The 19,281-nt window shown below is 39.5% G+C and overlaps 1 protein-coding gene and 1 long non-coding RNA gene across 2 annotated transcripts; both read right to left on the reverse strand.

The window, feature by feature from the left end:
- Positions 1 to 986: 986 nt before the first annotated feature.
- Positions 987 to 5,264, reverse strand: LOC106413036. The gene is made up of 6 exons (XM_013853881.3): positions 4,709 to 5,264; positions 2,346 to 4,359; positions 2,073 to 2,264; positions 1,831 to 1,965; positions 1,600 to 1,746; positions 987 to 1,538 (listed from the first exon to the last, which is right to left on the reverse strand). The coding sequence occupies exons 2-6, from the start codon at positions 2,403 to 2,405 to the stop codon at positions 1,224 to 1,226; spliced, it is 849 nt and encodes a 282-aa protein (XP_013709335.2). The 5' UTR covers positions 2,406 to 4,359; positions 4,709 to 5,264; the 3' UTR covers positions 987 to 1,223.
- Positions 5,265 to 11,104: 5,840 nt separating this feature from the next.
- On the reverse strand, positions 11,105 to 13,934 carry LOC106415083. The gene is made up of 2 exons (XR_007327858.1): positions 12,176 to 13,934; positions 11,105 to 12,104 (listed from the first exon to the last, which is right to left on the reverse strand). It is a non-coding gene; the product is annotated as an uncharacterized LOC106415083 (long non-coding RNA).
- Positions 13,935 to 19,281: the final 5,347 nt, after the last annotated feature.

Below are 19,281 nucleotides of genomic sequence, written 5' to 3' on the forward strand. Positions count from 1 at the left end.
TAATCTTTTAAAATCCTAAAGATGGTTTGACACTCTTCTTTTTGAGCTTTACAAAAGAAGAGACTATCATCCGCAAAAAGGAAATGAGAAATCGATGGGCAAGCTCTAGCTACCTTCATTCCCCTAATTTGTTTCTCTCTCTCCGCATTTTTTATGTTTGCAATTAAAGCCTTAGTGCAGAGAATAAATAAATAAGGCGATAAAATATTTCCTTGGCGTAGACCTCTATGTGGAACAATGGGGCCACGGGGTTGACCATTTATAAGAACCCGATATTGAACCGATGAAATGCATTCCATCGTCCATTTAATCCAATGAATATCAAAACCCATTTTCTGCAATAAAGCCTCAATAAAATCTCATTCTACTATATCATATGCTTTGCTCATATCTGTTTTAATTGCCATATACTTTCCCTGACATGCTTTATTAGTCCACAATCCATGAAACATTTCCTGGGCGATAAGAATATTATCAGAAATCAACCTTCCTGCCACAAAAGCCGATTGAGTCTCTGATATGAGTAAAGGAAGACAGATTTCCAATCGCTGACACAAGACGTTGGAAATGATTTTATATCTTACATTACAGAGACTGATTGGTCTCAACTCCGTCATCCTTGTAGGTCTCTCCGTTTTTGGTATCATACATATATTAGTAATATTTAGTTGTGCATCCATTACCCCTGAAACCAGAAAATTATTCACTATCTCTACTAAATCTTTCTTAATAACATGCCAAGAATGTTGGAAGAATAATGCGGCGACATGTTAGATTGTAAATAATTTTAAGTAATCTCAGTTTTTTAAAAAAAAAATCAGCTGCGGTTACCTATAGTCAATAATACGTGATAAACAATTTTTGTATGTTTGATGACAATTTTCTATTTTTCAAAAATTAAGGATTTCAATAAACTTTATATTGTTTGTCTTATTATTCGTCTAAAAGTCTTTAGCTAAATAAACAAATTATCACTAATTGTGTTTGAATGCATACGATCGAATGTACGATCTTTTAAAGAAGTTTTCAAATTCAAACATAATGTCCTGAAAGTATTATAACTGACTTTTTCAAAAAAAGTGTTATAACTGAAAATTACTAACAAATATTATTTTAACTATAAAAACTTCATCTAATTTTTTTTTTATAAACACTAATAAAATATAAAACTAACAAAGTCTCATTTGACGTCTCAATCTGGCATATTCTTCAGGCAGCTCAACTCAACCTTTCGTACTTCTTATAATCTTAGCCGTGTCCTGAAGTGCATTGAGCAAATTTTTGGAGGTTTTGATGGTGTTCCCACGGATGTACCAAGAAAGCGGCGGTAGATTAAATGGAGGATATGGCTCAAAGTATTGGTTTATGATCAATTTTGTCGCAATCTTTCCTTGGCCACCACTGCATTTTTTATATTCTTCTTGACTTTTTGGTAACCTCTTTTTACACAACCGTTCCTGATCTACATATACAGGCTCCAGTTTATAGTTGCCCTCGAACACTTTCATCAACATTACTTTCTCTTTCTTATATTTTCCCTGTCAGTAAGCTGAGTTAAGTACAAAAAAGGTGTTGATTCTTGTGAGAGAAGCTTCTTACCGTAAGATCTTTTTCGTTTTCTTCAACAATTAGATGTAACGGGATAGGAATAGAAGTCAGCGAAAAGAAGTCATAAACCACAGCTTTCTCGACCTTGATGACCCGCCTCGGACCATCCTCCGTTAAAACCTTTATTGATATGTTTTTCTTGATAATAAACAAAAAAACATCACAATCTCATGTATATTTAATACCAAATTGGAATCATATATAATGATCAGAAAAGAAAACCATAAGGTCTCGCCGCTTCTTCTCATCATAAAAATGACTGCCCCATGAATCAATCAACCATAAGTAGGTTAATTCAGGCGCCGCTCCTATGGTCATTTCTAAGTTCATATGGTAAACACCCTTCTTAGTTGTTACCTTCAAAGATCAAAAAATTAAATAAATTTTAAAGATCTTGTTCTTGAATCTACCAAGGCAAAAGGATTTTTGAGTATTATATTTTGTTTGGATATTTTTTTCTTTACCTTGACCTTGGGAGGGGGATTTTTCCAAGGATGCTTCTTCTCTTCTTCATGCCAAAGTATATGTTGTATCCTCTCCTCTTTTTCATCATAGTGTTCTTTCCTATTCTTCTTCTTGTTAGCAAGAGCATTACTATTAGTGTCTTTCTCTGACACCAACTTAGATTCGACATTTTCAGATCCTTTTGACTTGGCCTACATCAACAAACAGAATAAAAATGTGCTTATATATCTATTTGACTTCCTCAGTTCCTCTGATTGATGATATAAGCTGACCTTAAGAGGCTGTTGACTATTCTTACTGATCCAGCTACCAAATCCAGGGAATACACCCATTTTCTATTAAAGTTTAGCCCACCAAAACAAAGCATAAGAAAATAAAGCTTAATCTCAAGAAAGTATGAAATTCTAATGACAAATCTACTTAGTTCTCCGGCAACGGCGCCAAATTGATTACGCGTGTAAGCACACACCAATTAACCTTATGTGCCAACAATACCACAATCGAATGGTATGTCATTGTAGCATTTTAGGATCGAATCCACAAGGAATTAATGATCTACAACACCAAAAATACACAAGCTTCCATAATCTAAGCAAACAAGAATATGGATGATTTTGTAACAAGCTAATGTCCTAAGAATATAAACAAGGTGCTCAAATCCAATCAAAAAATATGTGCAAGAACTTTCAATCATATGCTAAGGATGGATCCATGGGCAAAGATAATTGATATAAAGTGATCAAGGTTCAATCTAGGATGTTCAAACAAAACAATCAACAAGTCTATAGGTCTAGATCTCATTAAAAATAGATTAATCCACTCCCGTGATAATAATCCCTATGCTAGTCATGCATCAAACATCAACTCCCGTTGGCTAACACATTCAAGCATGCATAAATCACAAGTCTACTAACCACTTAAACACCTCGGATATCAACTGCCGTTGGCCAAGTATGTAAAAGACAATACTAAGTTCATTCAAGCATTTTAACAAACACCTTCCAGGTGTAAAATAACTTAAGGTCTAGATGAGAGTGATCATGTCTAATCTAGCATTAAGAACACTTAGCAAACATAGAACAATGTTAATCAAGCAATAAACATCTTAAATATCCACCTAATCACCCTAATCTATCTAACCCATGAATCAGAAGGTCACTACTCACTAATCTCCATGAGAAACCTTAAACCCATGTAAAGATCAAGGCTAATCATGTTAATGAGCAAGAGAAACAAAAATATAAGATGAAGTACTTCCTTAGATTATCAAAAAATTCAATTTTACAAGTTTAGACAAAGTCTTGAGAGAAAATGAGATATATTAGGGTTTTTGGAGGCTAAAACTATTTATAAGAGGTCCAAATTCGTCCTGGTTCAGTTGAAGTAAACCAGGTCAAACCGGAATAAACCGGTTAACATCTCAAAATCGTGCCTGTAGCGGCTTTAGCGTCCCGCTCCACCAATCCGCTCTGATGATTGATCTTGGATGTGGAATTTGCCGTGCGGGTTCATCAACACGTTTCGCCAAGCCGCTCTGAAGCTTACGATTTTTTCCAAGTACCGCGCGCTGTTTATTCTCCTCGCTAGCATCAATCCGCTCCCGAGCTTGTGACAATAGGAGCGACCTTACCAACCCGCAACATTGAACCACTCTGTTTCCAGCGACGTCTCTTCCCCGCAACAACCAACCGCTGTGAATCAACTTCCTCGTCGTGGTTTGATTCGTGCCTCCAACCCACGAGCTCTCCGTGCCAAGGTACTGATTCGCCGCGTCTTCAATCTGAGCTATCTCAGCTCATGACCAAGCTTCTTCCTCGACATGAGTCCGCCATGGAAGCTCCATCTCCGTCGTGACTGAGCTTCAAATCCAGAACGACCAGCTTTCCTCACGGCCACATCTCTTCAGCTTCTGAATCTCAAGTTCAAGCCATCTCCGCTCGTCTCCGTCGTCGTCGGGCTCCAGATCGGCGAAGAGAAAGCTCACGGTCTCTCCAATGGTGAACTTTGAAGTTATTGCACAGCTGGTCCTTCAGTTGTTGAATAATTACGAATTGACCCAAAACTCTTGAAATAAAACTTATGTCCTCACGAATCAGCCCCAGACTTCTTAATTGTGCAACTTAGACTCTCGAATTTGCAGAATGATCCCCTGACTCTTGATGGTTCTCAAACTGGCCACAAACTCTGTAATTTGCAAGTATAACCTTGCGATTTTCCCCAAACTTTTCAAGTGTGCAATCCAACCCTTAATGCATACAAATGAACAAATATATGCAATGTAGACACCTAAATGCAATTGAAAACACAAGTATGATTAAGAACAGTGGCGAATGTAGAATTATTTTCTTGTGGGGGAAAATCTTACATAAACTTAAAAAGTATAGGTAAAAATGTTATTTACTAAAAGAAAAATAATCAAAGTTTAAACATATTTAACAAATTTTGAAAATTTTGTGGGGGCACTTGCCACCTTCTTGAGCAATGTAGGTTCGCCAATGATTAAGTAATAGATGCTAAAAACTATGAAAATCATAAGATATCAACTAACGGTTTTGTCTTTTCACCTGCAAAATCAATTTTGTTTGAATACTACCTACTTTTATGTTTTGAGAAATTTTTGGGCCTCTGATCATACCTGAACCTTAGGAGGTTGATCAATCCATGAAGGATTATTTCTCCAAGCTTGTAATTGCTTCTCTAACTTCTCCTCGTCTCTATTCTGATCATGAGTAGTCTCTATCTCTGTCTCAAGAGTCTTAACCAAGCTGTGCTCTTTGACATTCTTTAATCTCTCTTGAACTCAGCCTATAACAACAATAACATAGCACATAAAGCATGATCCAACTAATCTCTCTTGAAGTTCTGTATTTGATTAAGCTTCTTGAGATGTTAATGACTGTTTAACCTTGAGAGGCTCTTGAATAGTCTGATTAATCCAGACCACAAATCCAGGAAACACATCATTGTTTTTAAACATATTGACGAACCTGACACCGGTCTTCTCCATTAAAGACTTCTTTTTGTAATGTTCATTTATTTGTATAAGAATATATTATTTGTGTATGTTCATTGAACAAAACTAGAGTTTTCCATGTTTGCTTTTTTCATGTCTTCACCTAGGTATATTGCGTGGTCCTTCGTTAGTGTCGGCTGGCAGTTTACATTACCTAAGCGAATTTATAAGCTATACCTTTTTATGTATTTTATCCAAAATTATTAAACATATAACCTTTTCATAAATAATCCAATCTCATCAAACGGTTATAAAGGAAGAAAAAGTTAAAACACTAAAATATATTGTACTAGGGTTAGGGTTGGTCCGCTCAATGTGCAGGATGTGATATATTTTTTTTATTGTTTAATATATCAATTCTTATCTTTGGTTCACATGGTTAGCTTATTGTTTTTTTTTTAATTTGTTTGGTATTATCTAGAACCAATTTTTTAGATGTTATATTCGACCGCTTGAAGTGTAGTAAATGTCTCAAGAGCGTTGTAGGATTATAATTTGGGTCCGATTGGTAATGGCTGTAGCTTTAAAATTTTTGCTCTAGAAAAAAATCTACAGACTTTTTGTTGTGGCTTTAAATTTTATTGCTGTAGAATTTTATGAAAAGCACTAAAAATTTACTTTGGATATTTGGCTCTGCATGACACTTGTACAGCTGTAGTTTATTTCAAGAGCTGTGGTTTTAAAAAAAAAATTAAAACTTGATTGCTCTGAATTTGGTGCTTCAGAAATAAATAAGGTTATGTACAGCACCTACATCAACTACCGGTTAACCTTGAGAAGGCTCTTGAATAGTCTGATTAATCCAGACCGCAAATCCAGGAAACACATCATTGTTTTTAAACATATTGACGAACCTGACACCGGTCTTCTCCATTAAAGACTTCTTTTTGTAATGTTAATTTATTTGTATAAGAATATATTATTTGTGTATGTTGGGAGAAATCGTCGCGCGCGAAGGGGTTGAGGGCGGCGGAGCAGGTGCGGCAGCGGAGGGGAGCGTAGGGGACGGATTGGATGTCGCGGTGGTAGCGGATCGGGGAGATGCAGGTCACGACGGGGACGACGCACTTGCTGGTTTCGACTTTGTTGCGAGGCCAGACGTTCCACGTCATCCGGACTGAGTCGATTCCTTCGGGATCGAGGCTCTCCATCTCTGCCATGATTTTATTGATCGATAGGAGGAAAGATTCAACAACAATTGGGAGAAACGTTAATCAACGGTTGCCTTGTCGGAGCTCTGACGCCGAGGTTTTCCATGTGAGGAGAGTCGGCTTTGGAGTAACGGCGCGGCCGTTCTGAAGGATTGTGGTGGAGATGGAGCGGCTTGCATGTTGTAGTCGTTTAACCCGGGAGATGGAGGCTAACCTAGATCCATCATCGTCGGTCTTGTTGCGGGATGGGGTGGAGGCTTCCTCAGTTCTACCATCGCCGCTCTAGCTTTTGGGAAGAGGAGGCTCAATCAGCTCCTTCTTCGCCGGTTTTGGTCACGGAGGGTGGAGGCTAACAAAGCTCCGCGCTGTCGTTGTGGAATCCCGGGTCTTTTGGGTTGAGGTGACGGTTTCGATTTGTTGAAGGTTGAGGTGAGTCGTGGGTCGCAACGGTTAAGATCTCAAGAAGAAGATCTCCGGCGACTGTTTCTTTTGTTTGAAGAGAAGGTTAGCGGTAGTTCTCGTCGTTCTTGTCTAGGGTTTCCGGCGGTTCATAGGCGGAAGAGATCTCGTTCAACGATTGAACTCTCCTGCGGGGTGACAAGGCGGCTTAGAAATCCGATGGCGCGGAGGCTCTTTAGGTTCGGAGCTCCGGCGAATAGTTGTGACGGTGGAAAGCGTCGGTGGCTGTGCGTGGATGGGGCGACTAAGTTGAGGCGAGCGACACGTGGAGGGCGGATCATCCAGATCATAGCACGTGTTCTGCTCTGCTTCCTTCCCGCGCGTCCAGAGCAACCACGGCGCAGCGTTTGTGGGCCTTGGGCCATGTGTATTATTTGGGCTTCGGCCGGTTTTTTCTGTTGCCCATGTCTTTCTTGGGTTTTGTGGGTTGTAAGCGAGTGGTCTTGGGCCTCGGCCGTGGGCTAGGCCCAGTGGTTCAATAAAATTTCAATTTGGGAAAAAAAAAATATTATTTGTGTATGTTCATTGAACAAAACTGGAGTTCTCCATGTTTGCTTTTTTCATGTCTTCACCTAGGTATATTGCGTGGTCCTTCGTTAGTGTCGGTCTGGCAGTTTACATTACCTAAGCGAATTTATAAGCTATACCTTTTTATGTATTTTATCCAAAATTATTAAACATATAACCTTTTCATAAATAATCCAATCTCATCAAACGGTTATAAAGGACGAAAAAGTTAAAACACTAAAATATATTGTACTAGGGTTAGGGTTGGTCCACTCAATGTGCAGGATGTGATATATTTTTTTTATTGTTTAATATATCAATTCTTGTCTTTGGTTCACATGGTTTTTTTTTTTCAGAGTTGAATTTTTTTTCTTTTTCATCTGTTAGATTATTATTCAATTAACTGTCTTTTTTTTTCCATCAGGTTTATATTATTAAAAGCAAATGGGCCACGCCCAGATACAACAGAAACACCAAAGGCCCAAACATAAACGGGCTACAACATACGGCCGAAGCCCCAAACAACTTAGACGGCCCCTCGGCCCAACCTTACAAAACCGGACGATCAAGGCCCATGAGAGAAACAAGGAAGCAGAGGAAGAGACACGTGGGATGATCTACACCATTCAGACCGGCATGCGTTTCTCCGCCTCAACTTGCCCATCATCGACTCCGGAAGAAACCAGAAGAGATCGCCGGACCGCTCGTTTCGCCAGAGCTCAGATACCCGCAGAGCCTCCGCCGAAACCACTTATTTTCCTTGCTTTTACATCATGTCGGAGGTCTTTCTCAAACCATCGAGATCTCCTCCGCCACAACCAAACTTCCAACCACTAGAGAAGACATCATTCTACCCGCACTGTCAACACGCGGAAGAGATCAATCGAAACACGAGATCATCTCCGCCTTTGAACCGCTTAAAACCCTAGACGCGCGCATCGAGAACCACCAAATTGTTGAGTTGACCGACTTCACCTCGGCGGAGAGCTTCATCATCAAAACGAGAACTCCTCCACCCTGGCCCAGAACCACCTAGACAGTAACCACTTCTAGCTTCACACTAAACGAACAATAGTAACCTTGACCCAAAAGCTTCGGGTTTCTCATCGGCAGCACGGATCTATGAAAGCATCCCCACTCCGTCACCAAACCGGCGAAGGCAAATCTAAGGAAGACTCCCTTCCCGGGAACTTGAACCGGCGTCGACGGAGCTGAAGGAGCCTCCACCCCCCGGAGAAAAGCCGGCGACGACGGATCTGTGGTAGCCTCCATCTCCCGGAACCACAACTCGAACATGCAATCCGATCTTCTCACGCCACGGCCTCCACGCGAGCGCGTCGTCCCTCCAAGCGAGGAAACCACCTTGGATGATGCCTTCAAGTCTCTCGAGCATACTCCGCACCAAGCTCACAACCGGAAGACGAGACTCGAAACAAGACGTCTTGAGGCTCCTCCGGCAAGACACCAAGCGGAAGAAACACTCACGCCGTCGCTCCACTCTGCCGAAACTTCGCCGCCGAGCAGACTCGAAAGTGAAGAGCAGATACCGAGCAGAGGAACCTACCCACACAGCCACGCGCCACCAAATCATCGAGAACTGGCACAGATCTACAAAATGGAAAACGAGATCTGGACGGTTCACGAACCGTAAAAACCGACGAATTGAACTGAGCCTCACTCGCTGCCCTCGCCAGGGCTCCAGAGACAAACGACCACCGCATGCGGTAGACCCTCATGAGCAGGCCACCGTAGCTGAAGGGGCGCCACGAAACCAGAGACCACCGAGCATATCGGACAGGAGCGGAGGAGCAGAGACCAAGCGCAAGGAGAAGACGGAGATTAGAGGTAGAGAGAGCGCCTCCGACTCCGGAGTACCGGACGCCGGAGCAGAGAACCGTAGACGATAAGGGGTCGACGACCCAGGATTATTCAATTAACTGTCAGATACACTGGTTCACATGGTTAGCTTATTGTTTTTTTTTAATTTGTTTGGTATTATCTGGAACCAATTTTTTAGATGTTATATTCGACCGCTTGAAGTGTAGTAAATGTCTCAAGAGCGTTGTAGGATTATAATTTAGATCCGATTGGTAATGGTTGTAGCTGTAAAATTTTTGGTGTAAAAAAAATCTGCAGACTTTTTGTTGTGGTTTTAAATTTTATTGCTGTATAATTTTATGGAAAGCACTAAAAAATTACTTTGGATATTTGGCTCTGCATGGCACTTGTACAGCTGTAGTTTATTTCAAAAGTTGTGGTTTAAAAAAAAATTAAAACTTGATTGCTCTGAATTTGATGGTTTAGAAATAAATAAGGTTATGGACAGCATCTACAGCAACTACCAATCACCCTTATGGGTCTTGTGATCAAAGATTGGTTGTTTATTTTGACTTTCGAGTAATTCGGTTGACAGTATATATCTAAACCGAAAATTTTATAAATTAAAAAGACTTATTCTTAGGTTCACCAACCAATAGGATTGTGTTATTTCATATTCGATATCTTTTAAAAAAGGAAACAAAATATTTACAAATTATATTATCTTTTTAAAATTAAAAGGTAAAAATAAATAAGTAAAAAATAGTAGTAATTATAAAAAAAAATATTTTTAACGTCGTCAGCAAAACATTAAACCCTAAATCCTAATCCCTAAACCCTAAATCCTAAACCCTAAACCCTTGAGTAAATCGTAAACTCTAGGATAAATCTTAAACTCTAAATCAAAATCACTAAACACTAAAACACTCAAGAGTTTAGGGTTTAGGATTTAGGGTTTAGTGTTTTAGGGTTTAGTGTTTTTATTTAGAGTTTAGGATTTATCCAAGGGTTTAGAGTTTACCCAAGGGTTTAAAGTTTACCCAAGGGTTTAGGGTTTACCCAAGGGTTTAGGTTTACCCAAAGATTTAGGGTTTATGGATTAGGATTTAGGGTTTAGTGTTTTGTTGACGACTTTAAAAAGATTTTTTAAATTTTTTTTTCTGTAGCTGCTATTTTTTTTTTTACTTTTTTATTTTAAAAACATAATATAACTTGATAATATTTTGTTTTCTTTTTTAAAAGATATCGAATTTGAAATAATGAAATCCTATTGGCTGGATGAACCCAAGAATAACTCAATTAAAAATAGGAGAAAATATTAACAGAAAGCACATTCAACTTTCTAAAAAAAAATCGCATTGAAGACAATAATATTTTCATCCAAAATATACCTAAAAAGACATGATGAGTTTTAGTTAAAAATTGACAAAAAAGGGAAAAGTAATTTCATTTAGAAGTTTGAAAATAAAACAAAATTACTGTAGCTATCTTTTAATATATATCTTGTTAGTGAGAGATCAAACATCCTTTTCAGTTTTGAAAATAGCGTAATATATGATGTCATATACCACTTATAAACGTCATTAAGTGGTAAGTAAATCTAGATTGTAAGAACTTTGTATTAAAATCCGAAATTTTGATTTAAATAACTATATAAGAAAAATAGTTTGAAATTATTTGTTCTTGTGAAAAATTAGAGAAGTACAATAAAAACATAACATTAACTACGAAATTAACTCTCTGAATTCTCATAACAGATGATAGTGGCAACAGCAGACACTGGCATCAGACTATCAGAGAGTTTAAACTTCAATTTTATTTACGTTACAATTCAAGTAGTGTGAATGTCACGTGTTCTTTAATCCTTTTGCAGCCTTTTCTTCTTCCAACCCATATCTCAAAAAGTGTTACATGCAGCTGATAGAACACATGCCAGTCAATGGATGGTTGTGTCCTGCTAAAATCACCTCAGCAACATCGTAATTTTTTTAAAAAAAATTGGACATGTTGGTGTATGAGTGGCAAAAGTGGTTAGAGGCCATGCATCCGTTCAAGAAAATTAGAGAATCCTAACACAAAAACATAAGTAAATAAGAGGTTTAGGTTCTAATGATGGTACTTATTAATTATTCCAACATACATCAGTTACACACTTGAGATGATCATTTTTTTTTTGGAACACTTTTTTTTTCGGAACACACACTTGAGATGATCATACATGCATCTTTATTACTAACTGAGACTTACAAATCAACACACACACACATACAAACAGATACATATTCTCTGAGAATCCTCTGTTTTGGTGGAAGAGGAACAAAAGCTTTTCCTCAGCCAAAGCAGCTGATAAGGTCCTTGCAGCTCTTTGAAGGGGACTGTGCATGGCCACTCTTCCCACCTTTGGAGGGGTAATGCTGATGGTATTCTTCAGCTTTGTGGAATTTCTTTGCCGGTAAGATCTCGGTCACAATCTTCTTCTCCAAATTCTTCTGCTGGTTCTCAAGAGATGAAAAGCAATAAGGAGTATATTACGTTTCCGGCTTTGCAATGTATGAGAATCAGATGGTTTTTTACATATACAGAAAAAGTAATATTTACTTTAAGACATCATGAAACTACATATACGAAGAGCCCATAGAAATCAAAACGACAATATTGACAATATTGATTGTTGGATTCCTTACCAACTAAGAATTTTGAGAATATCTTCTAGCATAGAGTTGGAAGATTGTGCAAAATCATAAACAATCCAGATCCGGTTATAAGAAATCAACAGTAAGGCAAAAAGCATAAGAACGGAAATTATAAACAAATAAATTAACTGAAGCTCAATGAAGGACAGCTTTGATCCATTTTGATATCTTCCTAAATGCAGTGTGGCACTTGATGCCAATCGTAGCACCTACATTAATAAATAACAGTCCGTCTTATATATAAAAGGGGACAAAAATACAGAACCAATGCTAATTGACTGGAAATCGATCTCAATGCTAAATAATAGTTTCAGATTCACCAGGCTTGATGTTCCTAGCCTCCCAGTACTGCAGCAGACTCGCCTCCACAACCGATGAACACCTACCGAACTTCAAATCAGAAAAACACTCTTGAGTTAGCCATCGCAAACTCCAGAAGAGGTATACTAACCTATTTATACCCGAGATTAGAGAGTTCGCCGACGGTAACGACGCATTGAAGAACTCGTAGTGGTCAACTGAATTAATGGGAAACCATAAATCGATCCGTTACTGAAACAGCGTGGATAATCGATCGTCGGCCGCCGCCGATCGAAACCGATCGAAGTGAAATGAAGAACACAAATTTGTTCATCACCACAGATTAGGGTTTGCTTATAGTTAGGTGGTCGCTGGGCCGCAAAACTGAGAGCAAGCCCATGTGAAGCCCGGGCGAAAGCCGAACGACGACACACTGCTTTTCATTAATCGGACACGTGTCAGATGCTCGACAACCAAATTAGTGACATATCATCCTATGCGGACACTCTAAGAGAGAAGGAAAGACAACTTTATATATAAAGATTTTTCCTTCCATAATTATTCAATGAACTTGTGTAGTTAAATATTGAACCATGGTTGTATCAATTGATAACAAATCCAACGCAATAATATTTCTTGCAGCATGTTAGATCGTAAATAATTTTTAGCAATCTCAATTTAAGAAACTTTTAAGCTGCGGCAGTTAATACTAGTCAATAATATTATGTGATAACAATTTTATGCATGTTTGATAACAATTTAAGGATTTCGATAAATTTTCTATTTGTTGTCGTATTTGATTGTCGAAAAATCTTTAGTTATAAACAAATTATCACCAGTTGCGTCTGAATGTATCCTTTTTTTTTAAGTTTACAAATTCATACATGATGTCCTGAAAGTATTATAACCGAAAATGACTAACGTATATTATTTTAACCATAGAAAATTTCATCAACTTTATTTATTATGAACACTAATGCAAATATAAAACTAAAAAAAGTCTCATTTGACTAGATGTCTTAATCAACGGTTTTGGTGGCATATAGAAATGTCAACCAAGGACCTGGACCGTAGGCCTGACTTTTAAGGCTTGTTGTTAGGGGAGATTGGGTCTTTATTTAGTAAGCTCGTAAACTTGTGGGTCTCGTGAGATAGTACTGTGCGCGATCGGACCGAAAGCGGGATGGACCACAGGTTAACCTGCGGGATATTGAAGACCCGCAAAACACACACAGAGAGAGAGAGAGAGAGAGAGAGAGAGAGAGGGAAAGGAGGCGATTCGGCCTAAGATGTTCGCCGACGACAAATGGAGCTCCGATGACGGATATTTGAAGGTTGATGGTACTTCCGAACTCCCATGTGTCTTGTATATCCAAGAGTGGAGCTTCTTTAAGCCATCGAGAGAAGTATTCGAACTCACTTTCCACCGAAGATGAAGATCCAGCTCCGGCGATGGGTTCTTCAGCGACGGTGACTGCATGCATGTCACATGCGAAGAAAGATCAAACATGGTTTGTTGTTGATTTATATTTTCTCAGGTCTAACACTCGAACTCATTATTTCAGGTGGGTTATCTTCTTCTTCTGGAGCTCCTTTGCTTCGATTCACCACCGGAGTTTCTATTCTTCTTAGATCCACTGCCAGAGCTTCTATTCTTCTAAGATCCACCACCGTCACTTCGTCTTCGCTGCATGCATGGTCGCCTTCTTCTCCATTTATCCTCTTTAGTTACTTGTTTTGTCACTGATATAATTTTATTCCTTGTGATGTTTGCTGTTTAGCTTAGTTTGATGTTACGTGAAAGTGTTATGTCTCTGTCTCGGTTTGCTAGGTAGCTCAGTTAACTGTTGTTTGAAATTGTGAGTATATTCTATTTCTATTTTTGTATTAAGTCTCAGATATGTATTTTGTTTTTGTAGGTGCACTACAAGAAAACATAATCTTAACGAGGGCGGTTTTCCTCGTTATTTCGTCGTAAAAGAGGCTTTACGACGAATTAGCGAGGAAACGCGTTTGCTCGTTACACGTCTGTCGTAACACATATTTCCTCGCTAATTCGTCGTAACTTAGCGAGGAATATATTTCGTCATAAAGACGAAGTAGGGCGATTTGTCGTAAAGACCACGTCAATATTCCACGTAAGGACGTCGCTATAATTCCTCGTAAATACCTCGAAAATAGTTCTTCGTAACCTACACATAAATACCTTGAAAGAGTTTCCTCGCAAAATACACGTAACAACCACGAAATGATTTCCTCATAAAATGGTCGTAAACTTTTCCTCGTTATTTCCTCGTAAATGGTTCCTCGTAAAATACTCGTTAAATGTTTCTCGTCATTTCCTCGTAAGGTTTCCACGCAAAGAGGTCGTACATTGGCTACGAATTTACTTCGTTTTTATTATTTTACAAAATTTAAAAATATAATTAAAAATAATTAAAATTATTTAATTTAATAATAAATTAAAATTCAAAATAAAAATAAATCAATATGAAAATATTTTATATATAAATAAGTTTTGAATTTATATAATACAACAACCAAAAAAAAAAACTAAGGGTCGTTCATCACCCGGTAGAATTCATCACTCCTCCTCGTAACATCCGCCTCGTTATGTACGTCGGATGACTCGCCTTGAATGGGATGTTGTTGTCGCATGTTCCTCAACATGGACTCCCATTCCGGATTTGTGGCCGCAATAACGTCCAAGAAGCCCTCGACTCCACCCATACGAGATTTTGTCGCGGTCAACTCGTTACGCAGCTGAGCGGACTCTCTACGCAGCTCCGTGACTTCATCATCCCGTCGCTGACCATAAGACGATGTCGCTCTCGGAACATCGTTGACGGAACCAATACCCAACGTCCGTCCCTTTTTTTTAGGGACAACCTTAAAAACAAAAAATAAATATTGTAAGTAAAAATTTAAAGTTAAATTAAATGAATAATTAAAAATTAATTTTTTTGAAAATTTACCTCCTCGTAAATCTTATCCACTTCAAGTGTGGATAAGGTGACGGGTAATCCGTCGGTAGACTGCTGGGTCAGCTGAGTCTGGCGGTCTTCAACCCGAGCAACTACGTCGTTGTAGATTTGCTCGGACTTGCCATCTACAAATACGCCCGCCTTGTTCTTGTGGGTCCTCTCGTAAAGTTCCATAAGAGACGGGAGATGTCCCGTCTCTTTGGCCTAAAAAACAGTTAAGAAAGTTAGAATAAATTAATATATGTATTAAAAAATTATTTAATAAAATATTTAATTACCATTTCCAAACGGACACCGGCGTGGGGTTTTTGGCCCGTAGTGTGAAGCATCGGCCCGTTCCCGTGCTCATCGACCGTGTTACGGGAGTTAGAGCAAGCCTGGGCGATTCTAATGGAATCAGGAAGGCGCCAATAACGGATGAGGCCATCCCACACATCCGTGGTGAGCTCAGCGGGTTTGCCACGCTCATACCCCTTCACGATCCAGTCACCCTTCCAGTTGGAGACCGTGTCCAACAAGCGAACTTTCGCTTTCGCGTTAAACTTCTTCCTCACCCTCTCAGTGATCCCCAAGGCCCAATTATATTTTTGCTGTTGGAAAAAATAAATTAACAATTAGTTTTTTAGAAAGTATATATATAAATCATGAAAAAATTAAAATATATATAATTAATTAATAGAAACTTACAGCGTAAATTTTGAACCACGTCTTTCTGACGTAGTGAGGCGTCTTACTCCAGTTTGGATGTGCCATGGAGAAGTAACCCTTGATCGTGTCGGTTACGTCCGATGCAAGACATCCGTCAACCCCCCACCTGGAAAATACAAATTTAAAATATAAATTTTTTTTAATGCTATAAAAGAAATTTAAACGAATTAAAAAAAAATTAATGCAACATACCACAACGTTCCGTCTGGTCGGTCTGGGTCGATGACTGGTAAACCTTCTCTGCCTGGCAGACTGAGAATGCCCTCAACAGTGTACTGCGAGTAAGGAGCACTCGGAGGCACCATCAGATCAGGATGAATATCGGCGGCCATCGGAGGTGCCATCGGAGGAGGCACAGGAGGAGGCATCGGAGGAGGCACATGAGGAGCCGATGGTGCACTAGAAGAAGTAGACCCAGAGACTCTCTGAGTGTACTGAGTCTCGGGGACAGTCTCCTGGCCCGAAGAACTGGGAGCGGAAGAAGAGGCCGGGTCTAAACGACTACCCGGCTCACCGAAGATCTCTCTGTAATGGGCAGTAAGTCTTCCTTTTCGAACCTGGGAAAAAAATGAAATTTTTAAAATTAACATCAACAATATATTTCCCAACATTATCCACCTAATCAACACTAAATAACATAAAATCCGCAAACCTATCTAAATTCCCTATACTAACCACCTAATCTATCCTAAACTAACCAAATTAGAGAGGAATCAGAGAGGCTTACCATTGCTACGAAATGGAGAGAAAGTAGAGAGGAAGTAGAGAGGAAAGAAAGAGTGAGCGCTCGGGTGTATATATAAGATTACATATCGTCGCAAATTCGTCGTAAGTTTACGACGAAATAGCGAGCAGTTACAAAGGCCCGTGTTTTTTTTTTACGAGGAAATTGCGAGGAATCACAAAGGCCCGTGTTTTTGTTTACGAGGTATTAACGACGATTTTGCCTACGTGGAATTAACGAGGCTTGCTTTCCTATAAATATACCCACAACTCTCATTCTCAAACCACACATAAACTCCCAAATCACACACCTATCTGAAATCACATTCCTCAGCAAAATCATATTCAAATTATAAATATTTGAAAAAAATAGGAAAAGGATAAGATATTAGAATTCATGTGGGCGAGACTTACGTATTATAACTGCTGGAAGTCTTGCCACATGTTATTCTGGTATTTTGATCCTTTTCCATTTTTTCTAGTTTTTACACTACGAGGTATTTACGACGATTTATGCTTACGTGGAATTAACGTGTTTTATGTTTAAATCTTTTTACGTGGTCTTTACGACGATTTCTGCTTACGTGGTCTTTACGACGATTTCTGGTTACGTGGTTTTTACGACGATTTATGCTTACGTGGTATTTACGACGATTTCATCTTACGTGGAATTAACGAGTGTTATGTTTAAATCCCTAGAATCCGAAACCCGAAACCCGAAACCAGAAACCCCATACCCGAAACCCGAAACCCGAAACCCGAAACCCCATACCCGAAACCCCAAACCCCAACCCCCAAACCCGAAACCCGAAAGCCCAAACCCGAAACCCGAAACCCAAACCCTCATCTTTAATTTTCTACTTCATATATTCCAAACCCATATTTAATTTTAAGTTTCGTCGTTATTCCTAAACCCCAACCCCCAAACCCGAAACCCGAAAGCCCAAACCCGAAACCCGAAACCCGAAACCCGAAACCCGAAACCCCAACCCCAAACCCGAAACCCGAAACCCGAAACCTCATACCCGAAACCCCAAACCCCAACCCCCAAACCCGAAACCCGAAAGCCCAAACCCGAAACCCGAAACCCGAAACCCAAACCCCCATCTTTAATTTTCTACTTCATATATTCCAAACCCCATATTTAATTTTAAGTTTCGTCGCTATTTTTAACGAGTGTTATGGTTAAATCCCTAGAACCCCAAACCCGAAACACGAAACCCGAAACCCAAAATCCAAAACCCCAAACCCCGAACCCCTAAACCCGAAACCCCAAACCGAAACTCCAAACCCGAAACCCGAAACCCGAAACCCGAAATCCAAAACCCGAAACCCCAAACCCCGAACCCATAAACCCGAAACCCCAAACTCGAAACTCCAAACCCGAAACCCGAAACACGAAACCCGAAATCCAAAACCCGAAACCCCAAACCCAAAATCCAAAACCCGAAACCCCGAAACCCGAAACCCGAAACCCCAAACTCCGAACCCCTAAACCCGAAACCCCAAACCCCGAACCCCTAAACCCCGAAACCCAAAACCCGAAACCCGAAACCCAAAACCCGAAACCCGAAACCCGAAACCCGAACCCAAACCCGAAACCCAAACCCCAAACCCAAACCCCAAACCCGAACCCCAAACCCGAAACCCAAACCCGAAACCCCAAACCCCAAACCCGAAACCCGAAACCCCAAACCCCAAACCCCATATTCCTTATTTTCTACTTCATATATTCCAAACCCCATCTTTATTTTTAGGTTTCGTCGTTATTTCCTCGTTTTCTTACGTTTTATTTACGACGATTTCATCCTACGTGGTTTTTACGACGAATTCATCCTACGTGGTATTTACGACGATTTTGTCCTACGTGGAATTAACGAGTTCTGCGTTCTTTATTTTTATATTTCGTCGTTATTTCCTCGTTGACCTACGAGTCCTTTACGACGATTTTTGTTACGTGGAATTAACGAGTGTTATGTTTAAATCCCTTGAATCCGAAACCCCAAATCCCATATTCCTTATTTTCTACTTCATATACTCCAAACCCCATCTTTATTTCCATTCCAAACCACAATTCCCACATTTGCTTATTCATAAAACAAACTCCCGGCATTACCTTATTCATAAAACAAACCCCACATTATCTTATTCATAAAACAAACTCCCTCATCTTATTCATAAAACAAATACATCAATCGGATACATCGACATTCTCGTCATCACTAGAAACATCATCATTTTCATTAAACTCGTCTTCAACAGCTTCGTCTGTGGCATCATCGGTAAGATCTTCGTACTCGTGATTATGCGGATCAATGAGAAGGATGTCATCAATTTCTTGTTCAGGTTCCTCAACTTCATTTATCTGTTCTTCTTGCAATGGTGGTTCTTCTCCACTGATGATTCGTCCTCGAGGTGTAACTTTGATCACTGCTAACCAATTTATACCTGAATCTCTCATCCGAGGGTATGGAAGGAAGCTAACTTGGTCTGCTTGTGAAGCTAAGATGAAAGGCTCGAATTTGTTGTACCTTCGTCCACCGTTGACATCAACTACACCGAATTTGTTAGACCGAACACCTCTGTTGACGACGGGGTCGAACCATTCACATTTGAAGAGGACGCATTTCAGCTTCAGTATCCCTGGAAATTCGACTTCAATAATCTCCGTCAAGATCCCGTAGAAATCTGTTTCCCCTTTCACACATATTCCATAGTTACTGGTCGCCCGCTGTCTACCATAGTCATATGTATGAAAAGTATAGCCTCGTGTGAAATACATCTGTGATGTGGTGACCTTTACAAGTGGAGATTGAATTACTTCGTGTAACCACTTAGGATAATCTGCATCG

The sequence above is a fragment of the Brassica napus genome, chromosome C8, assembly GCF_020379485.1.
Source record: "Brassica napus cultivar Da-Ae chromosome C8, Da-Ae, whole genome shotgun sequence".
In the NCBI taxonomy this organism is placed as follows: Eukaryota; Viridiplantae; Streptophyta; class Magnoliopsida; order Brassicales; family Brassicaceae; genus Brassica; species Brassica napus.